The sequence below is a fragment of the Pan troglodytes genome, chromosome 2, assembly GCF_028858775.2.
Source record: "Pan troglodytes isolate AG18354 chromosome 2, NHGRI_mPanTro3-v2.0_pri, whole genome shotgun sequence".
NCBI classification, from domain to species: domain Eukaryota; kingdom Metazoa; phylum Chordata; class Mammalia; order Primates; family Hominidae; genus Pan; species Pan troglodytes.
This window is the reverse complement of record NC_086015.1, coordinates 54,235,039-54,255,945: the sequence shown is the minus strand read 5'-3', so window position 1 is coordinate 54,255,945 and position 20,907 is coordinate 54,235,039. Positions and strand designations below refer to the sequence as shown.

The following is a 20,907-nucleotide window of genomic DNA, read 5'->3' as shown; positions in this document are numbered from 1 at the left end:
GCCTGCTCCTCCTCCAGCCTCCTGCAGTGGCACCTCTATCACTAGACAACCTTGGAGTCACCCTTGACTTACTTCTGCCTCTCCTCCCCTACTCGAACCATCCGGGAAGCCTGCCACCTCTACCTTTAGGACAAGCCTAGTGCCTCATCCTGCCTCTACCATCACCTGGGCTAAGACATGCAACATGATTATTTGGAATAACTACAGGAGCCCTTGTGTCAGTGTCACCCTTGCCCCCCATTCCCCACCCAGAGCCTAGTCTTAATGCAGCAGCCGGAATAATCTATTTAAAACTTAGACTTATGCCTGGCACGGTGGCTCACACCTGTAATCCCAGCATTTTGGGAGGCCAAAATGGGAGAATTGCTTGAGACCAGGACTTTGAAACCAGCCTGGGAAACATGATGAGACCCTGTCTCTACAAAAAATAGGATACAAATAAGCAGGCAGTGGTGACATGTGCTTATAGTCCCCAGCTACTCAGGAGGCTGAGGCAGGAGGGTCCCTTGAGTCTAGAAATTCAAGGCGACAGTGAGCTGTGATCATGCCATTTGCACTCCAGCCTGGACCACAGAGCTAGACTCTGTCTCAAAAAAAAAAAAAGTTCCTTTCTCAGGCCCACTCTGACCCCCGTCCCCCACCTCCCATTTTTCTTATCTTGTTGCTTTTACTCCCTGTAGTACTGAGCATCTTCTAACCACATGATAGAATTTAGTGGTTAGGTTTAATGCTGCTTTTTTGGATCTAATCCCCATCCTGGACAGTAAGTTCAAGGAAGGCCAGGGTTTTCACTTTGTTCACTGCTTTATTTGCAGGTGCTAGATGAGTGCCTGGCGTGTAGGAACTGTCAATAAATACTTGTTGAATGAATGAATGAATGAGTCAAGAGGCAAATGTGTGCTTGTGCACACAGGTGAGAAGGGTGTGGGCAAGGGCAACTGCTGGGCAGGGAGACTGAGACCCATGCTTTTGCCCCCTTTCCTGCTCTTATTTTTCTATAATAAGCAGTCATAAGAAAAACAGTGAAAAGAAATATAGAAGACCTTTGTGCTGGACCTTCAGGCTGCTCTAACTTATCAATATTCCAAACAGAACAATTTTTCCAGAACTATTTATTTATTTATTATTATTATTCTTCTTTGAGATGGAGTTTGGCTCTTGTTGCCCAGGCTGGAGTGCAATGGCTTGATCTTGGCTCACCTCAACCTCCACCTCCCGGGTTCAAGCGATTCTCCTGCCTCAGCCTCCCAAGTAGCTGGGATTACAGGCATGCGCCACCATGCCTGGCTAATTTTTTGTATTTTTAGTAGAGACGGGGTTTCTCCATGTTGGTCAGGCTGGTCTCGAACTCCTGACCTCAGGTGATCCGCCTGCCTCAGCCTCCGAAAGTGCCGGGATTACAGGTGTGAGCCACCGCACCCGGCCTAGAACTATTTATTTATCTATTTGTTTGTTTATTTATTTTTTGAGACAGAGTCTTGCTCTGTTGCCCAGGCTGGAGTGCAGTAGCACAATCACAACTCACTGCAGCCTCGGTCACCCAGGCCCAAGTGATCCTCCTGCCTCAGCCTCCTGAATAGCTGGGACTACAGGCATGAGCCACCACACCCTGCTAATTTTTCAATTTTTTTTTCTTTTTTTAGAGACGAGGTTTCACCATGTTGCCCAGGTTGGTCTTGAAATCTTGAGTTCCAGTAGTCTGCCCACCTCGGCTTCCCAAAGTGCTGGGATTACAGGTGTGAGCCACCATGCCCGGCCCCAGAACAATTTTTTAAAAGGTAACAAAGGAAAAAACCTGGAAAAATTTTCAACGCATACTCAAATGCTTAATGATGCCTGAGGGCCTGCAGATCATGGAGGCCAAGTGTCTGGAATTTAACAGCCAGGGACAAGGGATACTCATTTTCAAACAGTCATGTGGACACTAGGCTCTTGAATCTAGTGTAGTGGTCACATTACCTGCCTCCTCCCTGCCGGAGCCTGCTGCCCATGGTCAGGCTGGAGGAGGCCTGACTGGGCAAGCAGAGCTGGCCTCTTGGGGCCAGGGCCCAGGGTCCTTCCCCACCCCATTTGTGTGTATGTGTATGCATGGGGGGTGCTACTGTTAGCACATCCCCTTGGTCTGAGGGGCCTGAAGCCAGACCTGGTGTCCTGCTGCTGCTCTGACCTGCAGCCTTCTTTGGATGGAGGGAGTATAAGAAAAAACCCCCAGGTCTGCCTGCAGGATGGACTTGCCCTTCATTGCCCCCCACTGCCCAGGAGCCAAGGGTTCCAGGCAAGGTTATGGCCCCATCGAGACCTCTAGAGGGCAGCCCCTCTCATCAGAACACACTGCGCTGCATCTACCTCTAGGCCAGTGTCCAGCTCTTTCCTGGGGCCACAGGGCTCCTGGGTGAGTCCCCAGCCTGGAGTCAGGCGCCTGGGCCTGATGGGAACAGGACTCAGGAAGCTCCCCTCGGCTGAGCTGGCACTGCTGTGGGCCTAGCAGCCACCGGCTTGAGGAAGTTCTTTCTTCAGGGTTTTCCCGAGCTGGCAGCTGCCTTGCAAATTCAAACTGGATCTTTCCTGCAGCCCTTTCCCCGGCGGCCTAGCCTGGTGCAGGGTCTCTCCTAATGAGGGTTTGGTGCCAAGGCCTGGGCAGCTCCATCCCACTGGATCCCAGCTGGTTCAGGCCTGCCCAAGGCAGTGGGCAGCTTCCCAGTCCCACCGGGGCCAGGACACCTGGGGCTGTCCTGCTTCCTTGCAGCCCCTGCCGTACCTTGGACTCCCACCTCTCTTTGCCATTTGGGGCCCCACACACAGGGACTACTAACCCACTTTATTCGTAGTGGATTTTACTGTTGATAAAAAGATCAGCCCAACAGGGCACAGGATTCCTGGACTTTTGTCCCCAGACTCAGGGCATTGACAGACAGTTGACATGGCAGCCTGGGAGCTAGGGGAGGGCAGGGGGCCCTTCCTGGGGCTCCCTCAGGGCTCAGCTGCCCCCAGCTCAGACCCTCCCTGAAGCTGCTGGGGATGCACCTCACGTTGCCTCCTTCTGGAGGCCTCTCTCTGTCCCACTTCCTGGGGCCTCATTAATTCCTCCCCACCTCAACCCGTGAGAAAGCAGGTCTGTGCTGAGCCTGGCCCAGGCCCAGAGCTGGGTCTGAGTGTGCCACTGGTTAGTTTGGGAGGCAGGGGGTGGGGTGGGTGGGGGACTTGCCCTGTCCCCACCCTCATCCCAGACAAGGAGACGGGGGCCCTCCATCACCATCCATGTTCTGGCCCCTACCTCACTTTCCAGGAATCCAGGGACCATGGAGACCAAGAATAGAAAACACAGCTGGTCTTATGTATAATATTTATAAAAGAGGGCTGCCAGCCTCCCCACCCTATCCCAGTGTGGCCACTGGGGTCTTTGGCTCCCGGGGGCAGGCCACTCTGGGCCTCGGCCTGTTTCTTCTCCCAGCGGTGGAATGTGAGCTGTGGCCCAGGCTTGTGGCAGGGGGAGTCCCAGCCTCCCCAGGACTGGTGAAGGGACAGGACAGGGGTCTCTTGGGGGTCCCTACACCAGCCCCACCCTCAGCAGAACCTGCTGGCCCCAGCTATGGGGTATGGGAGGGTGTCATCCTGTGAAGGGAGATGGGAGAAGAGTATCCAAGGGCCCAGGTGTCTGAAAAGGGCCTAGGGAATAAAAGGGGGGAAAACAAGTGGGCTGGGGGAGATGAGGCCCCAGGGCGCAGACCGTGGCCTAGCAGCAGGGTCGGGGGATGGCTGCAGGCTGATCCCAGCTGTGTATGTTCCTACAGGCTGTGTCACCTCAGGAGGCAGCTGCTGGGCCCCAGTGTATGCATCTGTGCAAGGAGGGAATGAGGGGCTTGGGCGGGATCTAAGGCGACAGCCCTACCCTGCTCCCAGTTCAGGAAGCCCCTACAGCTCCAGAGCCTAGCAGGGTAGTGGCCCAAGGGCCTTGGTCCTGGCTCTTGAACAAAAACCTTCCACAGAGAGGACATGGGGCCTGGCTGAATGCCACAGTGTTAATCGCGTCTTTCTCCTCCCCCGACTGGCCACTGGATGGGAGCAGGGTCTGAAGAGTCTGGGCAGGGCTGCTAGGGTGAGTAGACAGAACAGGATGAGGGTCACCCTAGTGGTTTCCTCCATGCCGGCTGGTCCCTGAGGCCCAGTCAATGATGATGAAGCTCAAGCTCATGGTCATCAGCAAGAAGCCCAGCATAGCAAAACACAGGGCCTGTGGAATCAGAAGTCAGGGTCAGGTCCGAGGTCAGGGCAGTTCCCTTAGCCCCATACCAGCCCACCGGCCTCCAGGCCCCTCGCACCAGGATTTTGGGGGTGGATCTTGCAGGCTCCTTCTCCATGGGCATGATTCGGAAGTAGAAGATGGCAGGGAAGATGAAGATGAGGAATGGGGCAGATGTGGCACCTGCAAAGAACAAGACATGGCCACTGCTGGCTCATATCCTCCTACTGACTAAGGTTCGGGGGTGGACTCTTCAACGAGATCAAACACTCCTTGTTGAGGGAGTTTCATGTTGAGACCACTGGAGAGCTCTGCCTGATTCTAGCCCACCAGCCTCTCCCCCTTGTTCTCCATCCATGAGGATAGAAGGCTGGTGATGTTGGTGTCAGAAGAATGTCAGCCAATGAAGCTAGCAATGAGGAAAGGCAAATCAAGAGATGGAGAGAGATGAGGGCTTAAGGGTATTGGGCTCCAGGCTACAGCTATACTTGAAGGCTTCTCCGTTATTTGAGCCAGTGGATTCCTTTCTGCTTAATTCATTTCGAGTTGGATTTCGGACATAGAGAACGAAGAGTGCTGTCCGTGATATCCATGATACTCAGCCCCCAGGTCTGTTTGTCAGTCCTGGCAGAGTTTGTTAGTCCTCTGAGTTGGATCACCCCAAAGACATTTCAGAATTGTCTGCTCTACCAGCTGAGAGCCCCATCTGGAATGAGGCAGTGGATGGAGCATCAAACTTGGAGTCCAGTGATCCTGGGGCTGAATCAAGCCCAAGGCTCCTATTCACCAGCTGTGTGGCCCTGCTGCTCCTTTAATCACTCTGAACTTTAGTTTCCTGACATGTGAAATGTGGACAAGACCCAGTGAGATCCTTTGAGGCGGCCTCTGATCCCTGGGATCCACCCCTGTCCTCCAGCAAGGGGGACTGACTCAGTGGCTCTGAGCCCTGAAAAGGGATTAGAATAGCCTATGGACAAAAGCTCAGATGGAAGGCCAAACTGTGCACATGGCCACTGCACTTAATGTAGGGTGTAAGCTCAGGAATCTGCCAGGATTTGCAGAGTTGAAATCCTCTGGGGCAATACCCTGCTTCCACAGCAGGGCCAGACCCTCACCGATGACCCCAAAGATGCCCAGGATGTTGGGGGCAAAGATGACCAGCAGGTTGATACAAGTGAGCAGGCCAACGGCAATAAGCACATGCCGCAGCCAGCTGAACTCCTGGTTTGGAAACAGCATCTGCTGGATGGCGCGGCGCACCTGGGGGGCAGGTGAGAAGAATCATCAGCCTGTTGGCCCCATCAGCCCCTCCCGCCACTAGTCTAGCCACCTGCCCACCAGCTCACCGGGAACAGAACGATGGGCACTGTGAGCGTGACTGCTGTCAGCACGGCCACGCGCACACACAGGATCAGGACGTCAAACGGGTCCACCTTGCTGTAGGTGTGCAGCAGCTCCGACTCCACCCCGTCTGTGGCAGGCAGGGAGGGTGGTCAGTAGGTGGCCCCAGGAAGGAGGTGGGATCTGAGCTGCCTAGAGGACCCCAACACTGTGGGGATTGGCATGCAGACTCACCTCCACAGCGGCAAGGCACAGCCAGGCACCACACGCCTCGGTATGGAGGGCACCATGGCCACAACCAGCCCCTTCCCCCCAGCCTAGCCTAGGCCTCTGCCCACCGGTGCCACCGTACTGTAGAAGGTGAGGTAGCCGAAGAGGGCAGCCAGGAAGTACATGATGTACATGACAGCGATGGACAGGTTGGAGATGTGCTGCATCTTCCTCTTGGAGGGGCTGTGGGGAAGTGGGGGGGTGGGTGTTAGTGACAAGCTGGGTAACATTGGGAGAGCCCCATGTGCCCCAAGCTCTCTCTGGCACCATACTTTCACCATTCAGCATCTGAGGGAGTCTCCTTCTTGCTCATAATCACCTCTCATGGCTGCCACGGACATCTCAGATAAAGTGACTTGGCTCCTGTCACTCCCCTCTCCACATTCAGGACCACATCCATTCTCCCCAAACCAGCTCAGGGCAGCCCCACCCCCGCTCCCAGCCACAGACACCTACTCCTTGAGCTCAGTATAGATGGGCAGCACCTCGGGGTGGCAGACGAAGGCGAAGGCCATGATGGGGATGGTGTATGCTGTCTGGGGAAACACCGGGCTGTGTCAAGGCAGTCTGCCACTCTCATTGGGCCCCCGCCTTGCCCTGACCTGTCAGAACCTGTGAGTTGAGCGTGAAGTAGCTGGGAGTGCAGAAGGCTGAAGCCTCAGGCTCGACCTGTAGCTGCACCTTCTCCTTCACGATCTCCATGTGGCTGAAGTTGCCTGTGGTGTTGTTGAAGTTGGGGGGCAGTGGGCAGGGCACGTGGAACTTTTTGTAGATGACCTGGAGTGGGGAGGGATGAGGGTGTCAGAGCCAGGCTGGACTGCCTGGGAAGTCACCATGAAGCCACATCTAGATCAGGACTGGTGGAGCTGCCTTCTGGCCCAGGCTTCCCAGAGACACCTGCCCCCTCCTGATGACAGGGAACTCCCCCAGGAGACCCGCTGCCCGCTTTCTCAGCCAACATGGAGGGTGACTCACTGCAATTAGGAAGAACACCATGCAGCTAAGAGAGAAGCCGCTGGAGTAGCCCAGGTAGCCTGCAAAGTGGAGGGAGCACTCTGAGACCTGGGGCCCCTCCCATGGTGTATGCCTCCAACATCCCCTCCAAGGCTCTGACCCTTCCACACTCACCAAGCTGCCGCATCAGTGCCAGGGGCAGAATGATGGTGACAGAGACAAGGATTACCAGGTAGTTCCCGTTCATGTACCAGTCCCTGCAGGGACATGAGTTGGGAGCCAGGGTCAGAATCCATTCAGCCTGGGATGGGGCCCCTGCCTCCCTCTGCTGGAGTCACCAATGGTGCCACTGAGTGACATCTGAAGAATGTTTGTCCACAGCTCTGAGTCTCACTTTCCCCATCTGCAAAATGGGCATGCCCAGCTGGGCGCGGTGGCTCACGCCTGTAATCCCAGCACTTTGGGAGGCTGAGGTGGGTGGATCATCAGGTCAGGAGTTCGAGACCAGCCTGACCAACATGGTGAAACCCCATCTCTACTAAAAATACAAAAAAATTAGCCGGGCATGGTGGCACACGCCTATAATCTCAGCTACTCAGGAGACTGAGGCAGGAGAATCACAAGAACCCGGGAGGCAGAGGTTGCAGTGAGCCAAGATTGTGCCACTGTACTCCAGCCTGGGCGACTGAGCAAGACTCCGTCTCACAAAACAAAACAAAACAAAACAAAAAAAACCAAAGGGCGTGCCTTCAGTACTGTCCTTCAGGGTGACATGAGAACTAAGGTTCCAGCCTGGCACAGAGCTCATGCTCAGGACCCTCTCTATTGTAGGCACTGCTGTTGCTTTTCTCAGGATACACAGGTCTGGGCCCAGCCTTTGGATGGAGGTGGGTGGGAGGAGGAAGAGGGACCTGGTTCTAGAGGGAGGTGGTATTTTCCACGGGGGTTTCTGGCACTTGCAATAACCTGTGCTCCTTGCGGTTCCTTCTGGCATCTGGGCCTTGCCTCATCCGGCCCCCTCCTCTACCCACCAGGAATGGATATGGGGCACAGGGAAACAAGGGGATAAGGGCCAGGACCATCCTCAAAGGCAAGCCCTGAGGCCAACTCCTTGGGAAAGGCCCAGGGCCCCAGGGGCAGAATCCTGGCTCTCCCTCTTGCCGGAGCTACTCTCAGCCTCCCAGCCCCTCTGCTTGCTCGGGCTGGGCTGTCAAGAGCAGGGCCTGGCTGTGTCCCCTCTGTCCCACAAAACACGTTTGATGCCCAGTCAATGCTGGCTAAAGTGATAGGCAACTGGGACACCTGGGCTTAATCTCTTGGTTGGGGGGGGCAACCCCATGGTCAGGAATAGCAGGCGCTTAGAGCTAAGCCTGAGCCTCCCACGCTCACAGGCTGGGTCCAGGGTGAGGAGAGGCCCAGCTTCCTCAGCTGCACCCTGCCCCTAGCCCCACAAGCCCCTTCTGGAGGGGGGTCCCCAAGGTGCTTCCCAAGTGAGTGTGAACTGAATGCTGGCTCTGCGGGCAACTCTCCCCACTCCACCAGCTTCTTGTCTGCTTTGTCTTGTCTCTCCCACCAGCCCAGCCTGGGCCCCCCCACCCTCACCCAGCCCCACCCCACCCCACCCCTCCTCACTGCACCGCACCCCTCCCCTCCCCTCCCCACCCCAGGGCTCACGAGGTTTTCTCCTCCAGGTTCAGGAAGGTCTGTATGACAAGTGGCAGCTCAGACTTGATGATGTACAGGTAGCTGGACATGGCTGTGGGGAGAGGGGCGGGCCGGCAGGCGCTGAGGTCAGCCCAACCAGCCAGCTTTCAGGGCTGTCCACCTCCCTACTGCCTGCCCCTGCCCACTGCTCTTACCTCCGATGTTCTGGAGCGTGATGGCCAGGGCTGCTGCCAGCTTTCCTGGGGTCCCAAAGGCACGGTAGCCCAGCTGCTCATAGGCACGGATGCCTGCAGGAGCAGGGTCAAGAAGTCAGGAGCTTGTCCCAGTTTACCCACCAGCTCCCGCCCATTCCAGGCTGGTGTGAGGCTCACCCACGACCCCTGAGGACTTGAGTAGCAGGTGGATGGAGTAGCTGGAGAGCAAGGCGACAGCCGTCAACAGGAACCTGGGGACACATGGGAAGATGGAAGAAAAAGAGGCCACTGGGGGGCTACCGTGGCTGGCAGAGGGTGAGGGGCTCTGGGAGGCCTGGGGGTGGAGGGTCTGTGACCTGGGTGTCTGGACTCCCAACAGGTATGGATGCCAGCTCAGCAGGCCCCAGGGGTGATGAACACCACCCCGTTTGATCCAGGGTGCGACACACCCCAGAAGGGGCCCTCTGGGTCAAGAGTGTCCCTGTGACTGCCCTCTGAGCACGTCCTCCTCTTGAGTCCTTGAAACAAACATGTTTTCCATTCTGGCTTCAGGGCAGAGCCCCCAGCCAAAGGACACGTGTGCCCACACAAGGCCTGGCCGTGGGGCTTGGCCATCACGTGTAAGGTGCCAAAAGGACAGTCTCTGGCCTGTAAGACCGGCCTGTGTTGTGACCTCAGTCGGTTTACTGGGCAGTGAGGTATATTTGTTTGGCTGTGGATGTTTTTTTCAGCCGCGGTTTGTTAGTGTAAGAAGTGCCCACCCACTGCAGCCTGGATGCTGGGACAGGGAACTGGCGGGTCCTGGGAGGTCATGATTGGTGGCTTGCTTAGGGCCCCTATCTTTAGAAGGTTCTCTGAGGGCACTCACAGGAAAAGGATAATGCCCGTATTGGCCATGGCATAGGCGAGTCCCAGGATGCCGCTGCCCATGATGGCATTGCTGAGGTTGAACACTGACATCCCGAATGATGTCTTCCCCTCGAACTGCAGGCACCAGAATGGGATGGGGAGGGTGGGAGGAGTCAGCAAGGGACAGGGGCATCGCAGCATTCCCCTGACTGTCCCTCAGCCTCCCACTGCTGCCAGAGACCACCTCATTACTGCATCCAAGCTCCCCACAGTGTCCCCTAAAACCCGCTGCTGCCCTGCTCACGTCAGTGAAGTGTGGCTCCTTGCTGGGACTTTTCTGTAGGAAGCTCTTGCCCTCCATACAGCTCCGTGCAGGGTCCTCGACCCTGTAGGCACAGGTCAGGGTGGGTGGCTCAGCTCCAGCCCTTTGCTCTGTATCCCTGCCCTGCCCTGTCTTCAGCCACCACTGGGTCCCTCTGGTACTCACCTCTGGTTGCCTGCCATGGGGGTGACGACCGGGAGCAGCCCCTCTGAGTGTTTGCCATTGGGCACCAGCTCCACCATCTCTGTCTGCAAAGGCGCCTCCATGGCTCAGGGCACACCACCAGGAGCACTGGTCTCACACCAACAGTCAGATGTCTGCAGAGCAGCCGGTCCCTCTGGTTAGCCCCGTTACTTGGGCCTACGGCCTAGCCTCCTACCTGAGGCCTGCAGCCATAGCACACCTCCCAGATGGTCACTCGGGGCATATCCACACATGCAGCTCTGCCTACTGCCTCCCTGGGATCTGCTGTTGGGGGAATCCAGCTCAGACACCTGAGTTCCTAGGACGTTCTGATGGGACACCCTAGCCAGTACATAATGCACTTCTTACATGCACACCCGTCCAGGCAAGCCCTTAGGGTCTCGGTTTCACCATCTGTGAAGTGACGGTCATCTGGATGACCCGAGTTCAGAGCCTAGTGGCACCAGCATCCCCAGATGCTCAGTCCCAGGCCCCCAGACTTCACTCTGGGTATGTACCCAGGACAGACTTCTCCTTGACATCAGTACTGGGAGATGGTTTCCTGCACCGGCCCTGTGTCCAGGGGCCTCCTGCCCAACCTAGAATGGCACTGCCCGACGGCTGGAGGCCTCGGGAGAGGGTGAGGGCTGTGGGCCCTGTTCCCAGCCGCCCGGCGGGCACTGCTGGCAGCCAGAACAAAGAGCCCTCTGTGGGCTGAGAGCTGGCGCTGGGAACGGCAGGCGCAGAGGCTGTCCCCCCTCCCCAGAGCCAGGATGCCTGAGGCGGTGCTGGGTGGCTGGACACCTGGGCCCTTCCCGCCTGGCTGCAGCAAAGGGCCCTCAGGGGGCCTTCCAGGAAACGGGTGCTCCAGGGCCGGTTCTCTGTGCCACACACACCTCACCCTCCACACAGTCCTGGCCTCAGGGCCATGTTTTTTTCCAAGCCTCTCCTCCACTGCCAGGCAGGGAACCCCCAACCCTCAGGGGCCCGCTGTCCAGGAGTGGACCCTTTGAACAGACCCCCATTTTCTAGGGCCCCAGGCCAGGAGCTCAGGCCCTTGGCCAGCTGTAGAGGAGCCTGGGTCACCAGATCAGTCTCCCTTCTCTGCTCTCAGGGCTTGGCCCTGCTGGGCCTCAAAGGAACCAGCTCTCCTTCCTCCACCATCCCTGCCCGCTGCCCAGACAACTCACTGGCCCCTCTCCCATCACTGGGTCCAGGAATTGCCTACCTCATAACCAGAGGTGGCTGGGCATAGTGCCCCCAGGTTCTGTAAGGACACCCTGAAGGCCAGCCTGGCCAGGAGGAGAGCTGAGGCCAGAGTGGAGACCAGTGAGGGGGGCAGCCCTGCCAGGCAGGACAGCCAGAACCTGGTCCTGAAGCCGTGGTGCCCTCTCTGATGGAGAACCCTGAATTCTGCCCTGAACCCCCCATCCCCACTCTGGCCCCTGATGGTCTCAGGTCTGCCCTTGAATCTGGAGCACTGGGGAACTCAAACGTAGCACTCAGGGCTAGGGGTGAACAAGAGAGGCTGGGCTCAGGCCTCAGGCCTGGTGCCCCTGGAGGCAGCAGAGGTCACAGCAGCCTCTGGCCTCTCTGGTCAGAGGACTCCCTCCCTGCACTGCCCCAGGCAGCCCCAGGCCAGAGTTCAGATTCTGGCACCTGGATCCTGGAGACCCCACACATGGCACTCTTGCATCCCTCAAACCTGCCTCTCCTTCTGATGCCAGCATCTTACCTCCTCTCCTCCCAGACCCACCTACTCGGGACTATAACAATGTTAGCATCTCTTATTGAGCCTTCTCCCCTGACCCCAGGGTTGCCTAGGTCCACCTGTCCTCATGCCCCTGCCCTAAGCCTTGCCATCAGCATCCCTCCAAGTGTCCCACCTGGGTATAGAGGTGCCAGTGCTGGCGTCCAGAGCTACTCCAGAGTCCCCCCTGCACTCAGCTGGGGGTGCCCTCTCTCGGCCCCCTGCCCTGGGCAGGCTGGGACAGGCCCTCAGAGTGCGCTGAGCTGGCAGTCTGGACAAAACACCCTTCTCTGCCCTAATATCCTTCTGTAGCAGCCAGGCACTGCCTCCAGGGAGACCACAGTCTGTGGCATGGGCCGTGGGAGGTGTCTGAGGTCTGAGCTCCAGATTCCCCATCCCCCCTGCAGTAGCTGGGCCTAGACTTTTGGGGCCTGGTAGCTATTACTCAATCATGATCAGTCATTGCTGGGTCTTGGGCAGGCCTGAGATCCCAGAAAGGATTTAGAATATCTCTCCTTAAGTGACCTCTAGCCTGGAAGAGACAAATCCCCCCAAATAGCACCCTCATCACTACCCTATAGCTCCTGCTGCAACTGAGTGTGAGCCACATAATGCTGGGTCTCAAAAAAGAGGATGGGGGTGCCGGGCGCAGTGGCTCACGCCTGTAATACCAGCACTTTGGGAGGCCGAGGCGAGCAGGATCACCTGAGGTCGGGAGTTTGAGACTAGCCTGACCAACATGGAAAAACCCCATCTCTACTAAAAATACAAAATTAGCCGGGCATGGTGGCGCATGCCTGTAATCCCAGCTACGCGGGAGGCTGAGGCAGGAGAATTGTTTGAACCCAGGAGGTGGAGGTTGCAGTGAGCTGAGATTGCGCCATTGCACTCCAGCCTGGGCAACAAGAGCCAAACTCCATCTCAAAAAAAAAGAAAAAAAAAAAGGATGGGGGCATCAAGGAAGACTTCCTGGAGGAGGTGGCGAAGCCAGTCCTAAAATTCCAGTAGGCACCCTGGGGTGTCAAACAGGAAAGAGTGTACCAGGCAGAGAGCACAGCATAGGCAGAGGCCCTGAGGTGCAGTACGAGGCAAGCTGTAAGCGTTGAAGGAAGGTTCTGTGGCAACAGACAAACCTGATAGAGCTGTAAAGGCCAGGTCTAGGAGTCTGGACTTTGGTCCAGGGCGGGGAGGAGGGCTGGGGGCTGGGGGCCAGGGTGAGGATTAGCACTGGCCTGGCATGGAGCCCCCAGCCATTCCCTGAGGCTGCCAGCCCATTTTTGACAGCTCCTACCCCTCAGGCCTGTGGCCTCCCAGGCTCCTTTGTATCCGGGAATCGGAATCGGGGTAAACTCAGGGAAGGGCTCCTGCATAAGAAAGGCTGCCAGCAGAGCCTGATCCCCTGTGGTGAAAGCCCAGAGTAGACCCTCTAGGGCTGGGCTTGGCCCTGCCTCACTGTGTGGCCAGGGGCAGGGTACTCCCCAGCTCAGGACCTCAGTGTATCCCTGTCCTCTAGGGGTCCCGTGAGGCTTGGTCAAAGCTGGGGATGAGTGAGGAGCCTCCCCAAAGCCTTCATCCCCAGGACAGTCCATGGGTGCCCAGAGAGTGGCCAGGAGCTAGGGTGGGGAGATCACAGTGGCCTTGGGCAGGTCATCAGAATGGCATCTGTCATGGATGTAGTGTGAACCCGGGCAGTAAATCAATGGCCCAGGCCATTGCCCTGGGACCTGTTTGTTTTCCTGGGAGATAAGGGCCAGGAGGGGCCAGGAGCCACAGGGATGGCGCAGCAGGTAACGCCCGCCCACGCGAACATCACCTGGTAAGAATTCATCAGGCACACCTCGGCAGGTGTTGAGTTTGGCTAATTAAAGATTTTGAGCCCCAGGATCCCAGGCCACTTCAGGGCGGCTGATGCAAGCAGCTACAGGAAGCACAGCTCTCTGCCCAGGGATCAAGGTCCTTGGAGTCCCCAGGACTCTGAGCCTTGCTTTCCTTCCCCATGCTCAGGAACATAAGTGGGTCTGGGTCTGCAGTAGTGAGCTGGTGACAGGGAGGCCTTCGCACTCTTTTTACCTTGGTGACAACTTGCACCAGTGGAGGCACAGACCCTCTGGAGCTTATTGCTAAGGCCCAGGCTACCTGACCTCCGCCAAGATCTCAGGAGAGAGACAGCTGGCCTGGCTTGAGGGTCCATCGTGATTATCCCTGGGGGCTCAGGGGTGAGGGCTGCCCCCAGTTCCAGCTCAGCTCATTTTTACCACTCCCCTCCTTGGCTGAGACAGGGTGCCCCCCTCCTAAGTCTGGTACCCATCTGGACAGCTACCCCTCTGTCCACCTGCTCCTCCAGGCTTCAGAGGGAAGATGCCCCCTACTAGGAGAAGGTGTTAGTAAGGGGGGAAACCAGATCAAATGGAGACATTTGGACTGTATGTTCTCAAGGCACAGCCATAGGAATTGGTGGTAGCTGATTGCTGGGGTCAGGGGTCTAGGGACAAAGCAGGTGGGAGGAGGGTGTTAGAACAGGGAAAAGACACCTCTTACCCTCCTCTAGACCCATGTTTTCATGTCCTCCTCATCAACAACACAACAGTGCAAGTGGCCAGTGTGTGGCCAACACTGGGTTAATACTGAAGAAGTGACATGCAGGCGGGGGCATATCCAGGGGAAGGCAGATGGCCCAGAGAACTGAACTACCGGCCACGTTAATCCTCAACCCCCAGCTCCCTGGCCTTGGGATCTAGGGTCTGTGGCTCTGTGTTCTGGGCATCCGGAGGTGTCTAGGAGGATCTGAGAGACCCAGCTGGGGCCGGAAGGTAGACTTTCCTGTGGCCGGGTACATTTTCTTTTTTTTTCTTTTTCTTTTTTTTTTTTTGAGACGGAGTCTTGCTCTGTCACCCAGGCTGGAGTGCAGTGGCGTGATCTCAGCTCACTGCAACCTCCGCCTCCTGGGTTCACACCTTTCTCCTGCCTCAGCTTCCCGAGTAGCTGGGACTACAGGCGCCCGCCACCACACCCGGCTAATTTTTTGTATTTTTTAGTAGAGACGGGGTTTCACCATGTTAGCCAGGATGGTCTCGATCTCCTGACCTCGTGATCCACCCACCTTGGCCTCCCAAAGTGCTGGGATTACAGGCTTGAGCCACTGCGCCCGGCCATGGCCAGGTACGTTTTCTAACAGATGCTTATAGCTGGGCCTAACCTTAGGCACCTCAGCCTCCCTTCCCACCCAGCCCTGGACCCTCCTTGCTCAGGCTGCCACCCATAGAGGTTGCAGTCAGAAGCTCTTGGTTCACGAGTGGGCTAGAGCAACAGCAGCCCCCACCTCACCCATTGCCAGCCTGCTGAGAAGGACGTGCAGCCGGAGGCCCAGCTGAGGCAAAGGACAGGACATCATGTGACTGTGGCCCCCCAGGGGCAGGGGAGACCCTGCGCCAGCCAGCCCATTCTCCTCCCTGCTGACCCGGAATCCCCTGGAGGCGGCCAAATATTTAGACAGCCGGACTTCTGGCCCCAAAGCAAGCTGAAGCACAGGCCTCGGGCAGTTCAGGACTCATCAGAGAGTCCGATGGGGGGCTAAAGTCAAGGTCGGCCTGGAGGAGGGGAGACATCCAACATCAGGAAGAAAAGGCAGAGGGAGGGAAGAGAGATAGACAGGGACAGAGCAGGGAGAGAAAACACAGTCATTAGCTCCATGCGTCCATGCATACTGATCCATACAGAGAGACAGACAGACAGAGAGGCAGCGGCCCAGGGTGACAGGGAAATGCAGATGCACACAGAGGGACACAGACAGAAAAACACACAGACAAAAACCACATGCAGATAGCGGACAGACATTTAGACAGGAGACAGACAGCGACAGAAACAACCAGGGAGGTGAGAAACAGAGTGAGTACCCAGAGACAGCCAAATGGAGGAAGAGACAGACAACAAGACAGCAAGAGATAGCTGTTAAGGCCGGGCATGGTGGCTCACGCCTGTAATCCCAGCACTTTGGGAGGCCGAGGCAGGCAGATCACCTGAGCCCAGGAGTTTGAGACCAGCCTGGCCAACATGGTGAAACCCCATCTCTACTAAAAATACAAAAATTATCCAGGCATGGTGGCAGGTGCCTGTAATCCCAGCTACTCGGGAGGCTGAGGCAGGAGAACTGCTTGAACCTGGGAGGCAGAGGCTGCAGTGAACCAAGATCACGCCGCTGCACTCCAGCCTGGGTAACACAGCGAGACCCTATCTCAAAAAAAAAAAAAAGAGAAAGCTGAAGAAAAAGAGAGCCCCAGAAAGAGCGAGAAGGGGAGAGGGAGCCAGGGGGCCCAGGTGAGGGGGCAGTAGGCCCAATGGGCACTGCCAAGATGGCCAGGCAGAACCCTGGAGGGCCCCACAAAAAGGCTGCTGCACCTCCAGGTCCCCACAGAGCAGGTTATGCCCCTACCAACCAGGTGCTATGACACCCAGAGGCTGGGGCTGAGCCCACTAGGGCCACAAGGCCAGGCCCAACTGGAAAGCTCAGAGATCCCTGGTCCAGCACCCAGGACTTGTCTACCTGAGCAATGGAAAATACATGTGGAGATGATGGTCAGTCGGAGTGACCCCCATTCCCAGCAGCCATGCACGTGTGCAGACGTGCTGGCTGAGAGGCTGTGTACAGGACGTGGCCCGCAGAGCGGAAATTCAAAACCAAGCCACCCCAGGCCACTGGCCGGAAAGCCCCTCCTGCCCAGCAGCTGGTCCTTCCCTTTGGCCCCCAGAAGCCCCGCCTGGTCCTCTAGAGCCCCATCCTGTTCTACTATGTCTGTCCTACCACCCAGAGTCAAAGGCCTACCCTTCACCCACTAGACAAGAGTGTACCCCGGGCACACAGTAGGTGCTCAGCAAATGTTAAATGAATGGAATGGCTGGGCGCGGTGGCTTAGACTTGTAATTCCAGCACTTTGGGAGGCCAAGGCAGGTAGACTGCTTGAGCTCAGGAGTCCGAGACCAGTCTGGACAACATGATGAAACCCTGTCTCTACCAAAAATACAAAAAAAATTATCCAGGCTTGATGTTGCACACTTGCGGTCCCGGCTACTCAGAAGGCTGAGGTGGGAGAATTGCTTGGGCCTGGGAGGCGGCGGTTGCAGTGAGGCGAGATTGTGCCACTGCACTCCAGCTTGGGCAACAGAGTGAGACCCCACCTCAAAAAATGAAAAAAATAAAAAAAGTAAATGAATGGAATGCATTTGAGGCCCTCGGCAAGCCCTCTTACCTGCTCCAAGTGAGGCCTGGCCCCTGGCCATGTCTACACTAAAACATCCTCCCACTGGGTCCCAATTCTACTATAGCATAGACTGCACATTCCACCTCAGCTTTCTGTTCACAGAGACACCAAAACTGCACCTCCCTGGTGGCCCACCCCACACCACTCCCCTCCAAATATGTTTCCCTCTCAAACTGGATGCTTGTCCTCACACCCAGCCCAGACTTCCAGGGTGTGTCCAGTTCAGCTTAAAATCCTTCTCTGACTCAACCCAGAGACCATGAACCACCCAGCCAGTCTTGTTGTGCCTCAGTTTCTCCATCTGTCCAGGGCTTCAAGGCTACTTGCTAGGGCAGTGGCACAAGGACAGGAGCAACCAGTTGTCATGATCTGGCAACCTGGAGCCCTGGACTGGTGTGGGGACCATTTGTGACATGGGCCAAAAAAACCAGCACACAACAAGGAGTGGCTTGAGAGGCCAGCGAAGACATGGGTCCCATGGGCCCAGGCAGAACAAAATTCTGAGATACAGACTCCTACCCTCCCCAGAGATTCAGCCCCCTGCTCCCAATGTCAAGAAATCAGATTCCCATTTCTGGTTTCAGTCATTCCAGACCTCTCAGAGATGTGCCAGGCTTGGCCTCTTCCAGTCCTGATCCCTCCCGTCAGTGATGCTTCTTGCAGGAAGGGTACCGTGGCTGTGCCGAATTTCCCCCATTCAAAATGGAACCATCTTTGGGTCTCTTTAGCTTTCTATCCCCCAGACTGAGAGCCCCGAGGGATGTGCTTCCTTTCCAGAAGGAAATGAGCCCCATCCCAGACCTTTTACAGAACAGAACAGGAAGGGGTGAAAGGTCCAAGGGCCTTTTCCAGGGGCAGCTCTGTGGCCAGAGTCGGTCATGGAAGAAAGGACAGGGTTGGCAGGCTGAAGGAAGGATGGGCATGAGTGGGGATGTCCTCCATGGTGTTCCTCAGGGCTCAAGAGCCTTTGACTTAGCCTTTCTCAGACCTGTTTGAAAGCCCATACCTGGACTCAGGACTCAGGTCCCCGTGGGGGGAAAAGGGCGGGTCCCCGCAGGTCCCGCCCCTGGCCTCCCCCTGCCCGGGTGTAAACAAACGCACGCATTTGCTGTGGCCAATCGAAGGGGCCAACCGGGCGGGGGCGGGCTCTTGCAAACCAAGTCTTGGTTCCTTCTCTCTGCCGTGCGCTGCGCGGGCTCTAACTTACACCCTACCCAGCGCCAGGTGGGGAGGAGCTCGCACGGCGCCCCGGCCTCAGGTCAGGGAGCCACTCGCGCCCTGCGCCCGCTGTGCCCGCTGGCTCCTCTGCAAATGGCACCGGCTCTGGGACCAGCATGTACCCCGCGGCCCCTCAGGCGGCCCGGCCCGATCTGCCCTCAAGCCCTTGTCCGGAGCAGCTGAGATAAATATACCCGGATTCCCATCGTGCCAGCCGGGCTGCTCTGCCTGTCAGGCGCCCGTCGGGGCAGCGCTCCAGGGACTGCTCCAGGCCCCTCTTGGGTCCTCCCCTCGGGCCCTCTCCAGCCTGCCCCATGGGCCCTGCCTCAGGAAGCCTGTGGTGTGCCGCCCGAGCCCCCAACAAGGCGTCCTGTGGTCCCAGCCCCGGGTGCCGCCGACCTCCTGCTGTACCTCGCAGCCCCGCCGAGAGGCCCCAAGGCGACGACGTGTCCCTCCCGGTACCCCCAGGGCCCTGCTTAAGCTCGGCGCTGAGTCCCGACTGGCAGGTCCCCAAGACCAGCGCCTGGAGCGCACGGGGCTTTGGCTCGCCGGAGGCTGGGGCGCCTGCCCGGGTCAGGACGGTAGAGGAGAGCTGCCCAGAGCCCGGCTACGGACAGGAGGGTGGACAGTAGGGCTCGGCCCACCCGATTCCCCTGTGCGGGTGGATGAACTCCCGAAGGGGTACCTGGCCTCGCGGTTGGGCACGCGCGGCGCTCCGCTCGGGCCGGTGCGGTTCGCTCTGCTCCCGGCTGAACTCGGCTGCAACAGCGACAACAGCGACGCGGGATGAAGGGCGCCCGGCCCCGCCCCCGGCCCGCCCCCCGCCCGCCAATCCCTGGCGGCCCGCGGGAGGAGGGGCTGGTCCGGGGAATGGCGGGGGCCGGGGCAGGCCGGGAGCAAAGGGGCGGCCTGAGCGTTAGGGAGCCCCTAGGTGGGAGAGCAGAGCTGCCAGAGGGACTCCGTTGAGTCTTGTGGGGGGAATGCTTCAGTCCAAAGCAGATTCTCTCTGAGGTCTGTGGGTGTCACATTAACCCCTGAAATGCTTTGCCCACACCCCCCAAAGCCAGAAGGGGAGCTTCAGCCAAGAGGACTGGCAATGCATAGCCTCAGTGAGGGATGCTTGAATGGGGGACTTTCAGGCGACACTCAGGCAACAAAATACCTCTTCTACCTGCCTCCCCCTTCCCAACCAAGGGTGGGGTGGGGGCGAGAGTGGGAGGGCTTCTTATATCAATTCTGTCTCCACCCCAGATATTCAGAGGAGGCTGAGGCTGGAACACAGAGGGCAGGGGCAGTGAGGTCAGGCAAGGAGTAAGGCTTGGCTTGCTTGAGCCTCACCTGGGGCCCCCCGACCATGACCCCCGTCCTTATTTAGAAGGTGTAGGAGACAGCTGTCAGCCTGTCCACAAGAAGGGGGCTGGGACTTGGTGTCCTGAGGACAGACAGTGGTTTTAGGATGGCCCCGTTCTTGGCTGGGGGCTCCTTATCCCACCGCTGCCTGCTTTCCACACAGGCCCTTGGTGCTCAGAGACGGGTGGTGGGTGTTAAGGTCCCAGGTTCCACCAGTAGGAAGCTGAGGGAGATGCTGACCTTCGGGGTGAAGTGGGGGGGTTCTCAGAACAGCTGTGCCCCTTGCTTCTCAGTCACTGGCTCTGATCCGATTAATCTCATGGCCTCTGCTGTTCCTATTCAAGCTGGTCTTCTCTGTGTCATGCCTGCCCCACTTCCCAGTGCGGGGGGGAATGCCCTGAGAGGACATACCCGACCCTCCCCTGCCCTGGGCTGGGAGTCAGGACTCCAGGATTCTCTCCTGCTGACTCACAGAACCACCACAGCCAAGCCCTGGCGTACCTTGGTTTCCCTCTGTGACATGGAAATGGCTGTCTTTTCTCCTGAGGGGAATGAGTGGAGGGGAAGCTGTGAGACCGGGCAGGGGACTCAGCTCTGGCTGGCAGGGCTAGAGAGAAAGGCATTGGGATGGTGGCAACCCCTGAAAACCTCAAGCCACTCGAACTTCTGCCTTGCTGGTGGCTGGAAAATGGGAAAGGGCTGCCTTTCACTCCTGGTCTGGGGCTGATATCATCCTTAGATCAGAGCTCATTTTGACTCCCACCCTCCAAATGGGCATGGTTCTGCCATGGGACAGCCATATAGAAGAGGCGCTGACGAGGGTCTCAGGCCTGCCTCCCACCCCTCAACCTCCCACTTGCAGACACCGTGGATGCTCACAGGAGCTATCTGCAAAGGGCTGGTGGCTCCCACTGGCAGTTCTTGAGGGGCCAGGGCTGGCTCAAGGTCACCTGGGATGTGGGTGTTGGGGTCCTCAATCTAGACTGGAGGAAGCAGGGGCTGACTGGGCTGGGCTGCTGTGGGAGGTCCAGAGGAGGGTATGATGTGGGGTCCCTGGGTCAGACCAGTTGTGGCCAGGCTGGGGGAGGGGCTGACTGTTTGTTGTTGCTAGGCCTGGGCCCCAGCCAGGGCAAACACAGCTCGGAGGCCTTTCCCACCACCTGCTGAATCTCCCAGCCCAGCCTGTGGTGACCGGACAGCTGGACAGCTAGGATGTGGCTCTGAGAGCTGCCGGTCGCCTTCTTCCAGAGGCTAGAGGGAATGTCCATCCAAGCAACCACAGAGTTGCAGGCGGCCCCTTGGGATGGAGGATGGGG

General features: G+C 57.7%; 1 protein-coding gene across 1 annotated transcript; it reads right to left on the bottom strand.

The window, feature by feature from the left end:
* Positions 1-3,334: 3,334 nt before the first annotated feature.
* SLC38A3 (solute carrier family 38 member 3) lies at positions 3,335-19,019 on the bottom strand. The gene is given in 16 exon segments (NM_001246361.1): positions 3,335-4,231; positions 4,320-4,423; positions 5,356-5,500; positions 5,587-5,711; positions 5,934-6,034; positions 6,308-6,387; positions 6,464-6,628; positions 6,827-6,885; positions 6,980-7,062; positions 8,480-8,561; positions 8,665-8,757; positions 8,842-8,915; positions 9,533-9,648; positions 9,818-9,899; positions 10,001-10,152; positions 18,927-19,019. Coding segments are annotated over 15 exon segments (1,515 nt in total). The 5' UTR covers positions 10,102-10,152; positions 18,927-19,019; the 3' UTR covers positions 3,335-4,126.
* Positions 19,020-20,907: the final 1,888 nt, after the last annotated feature.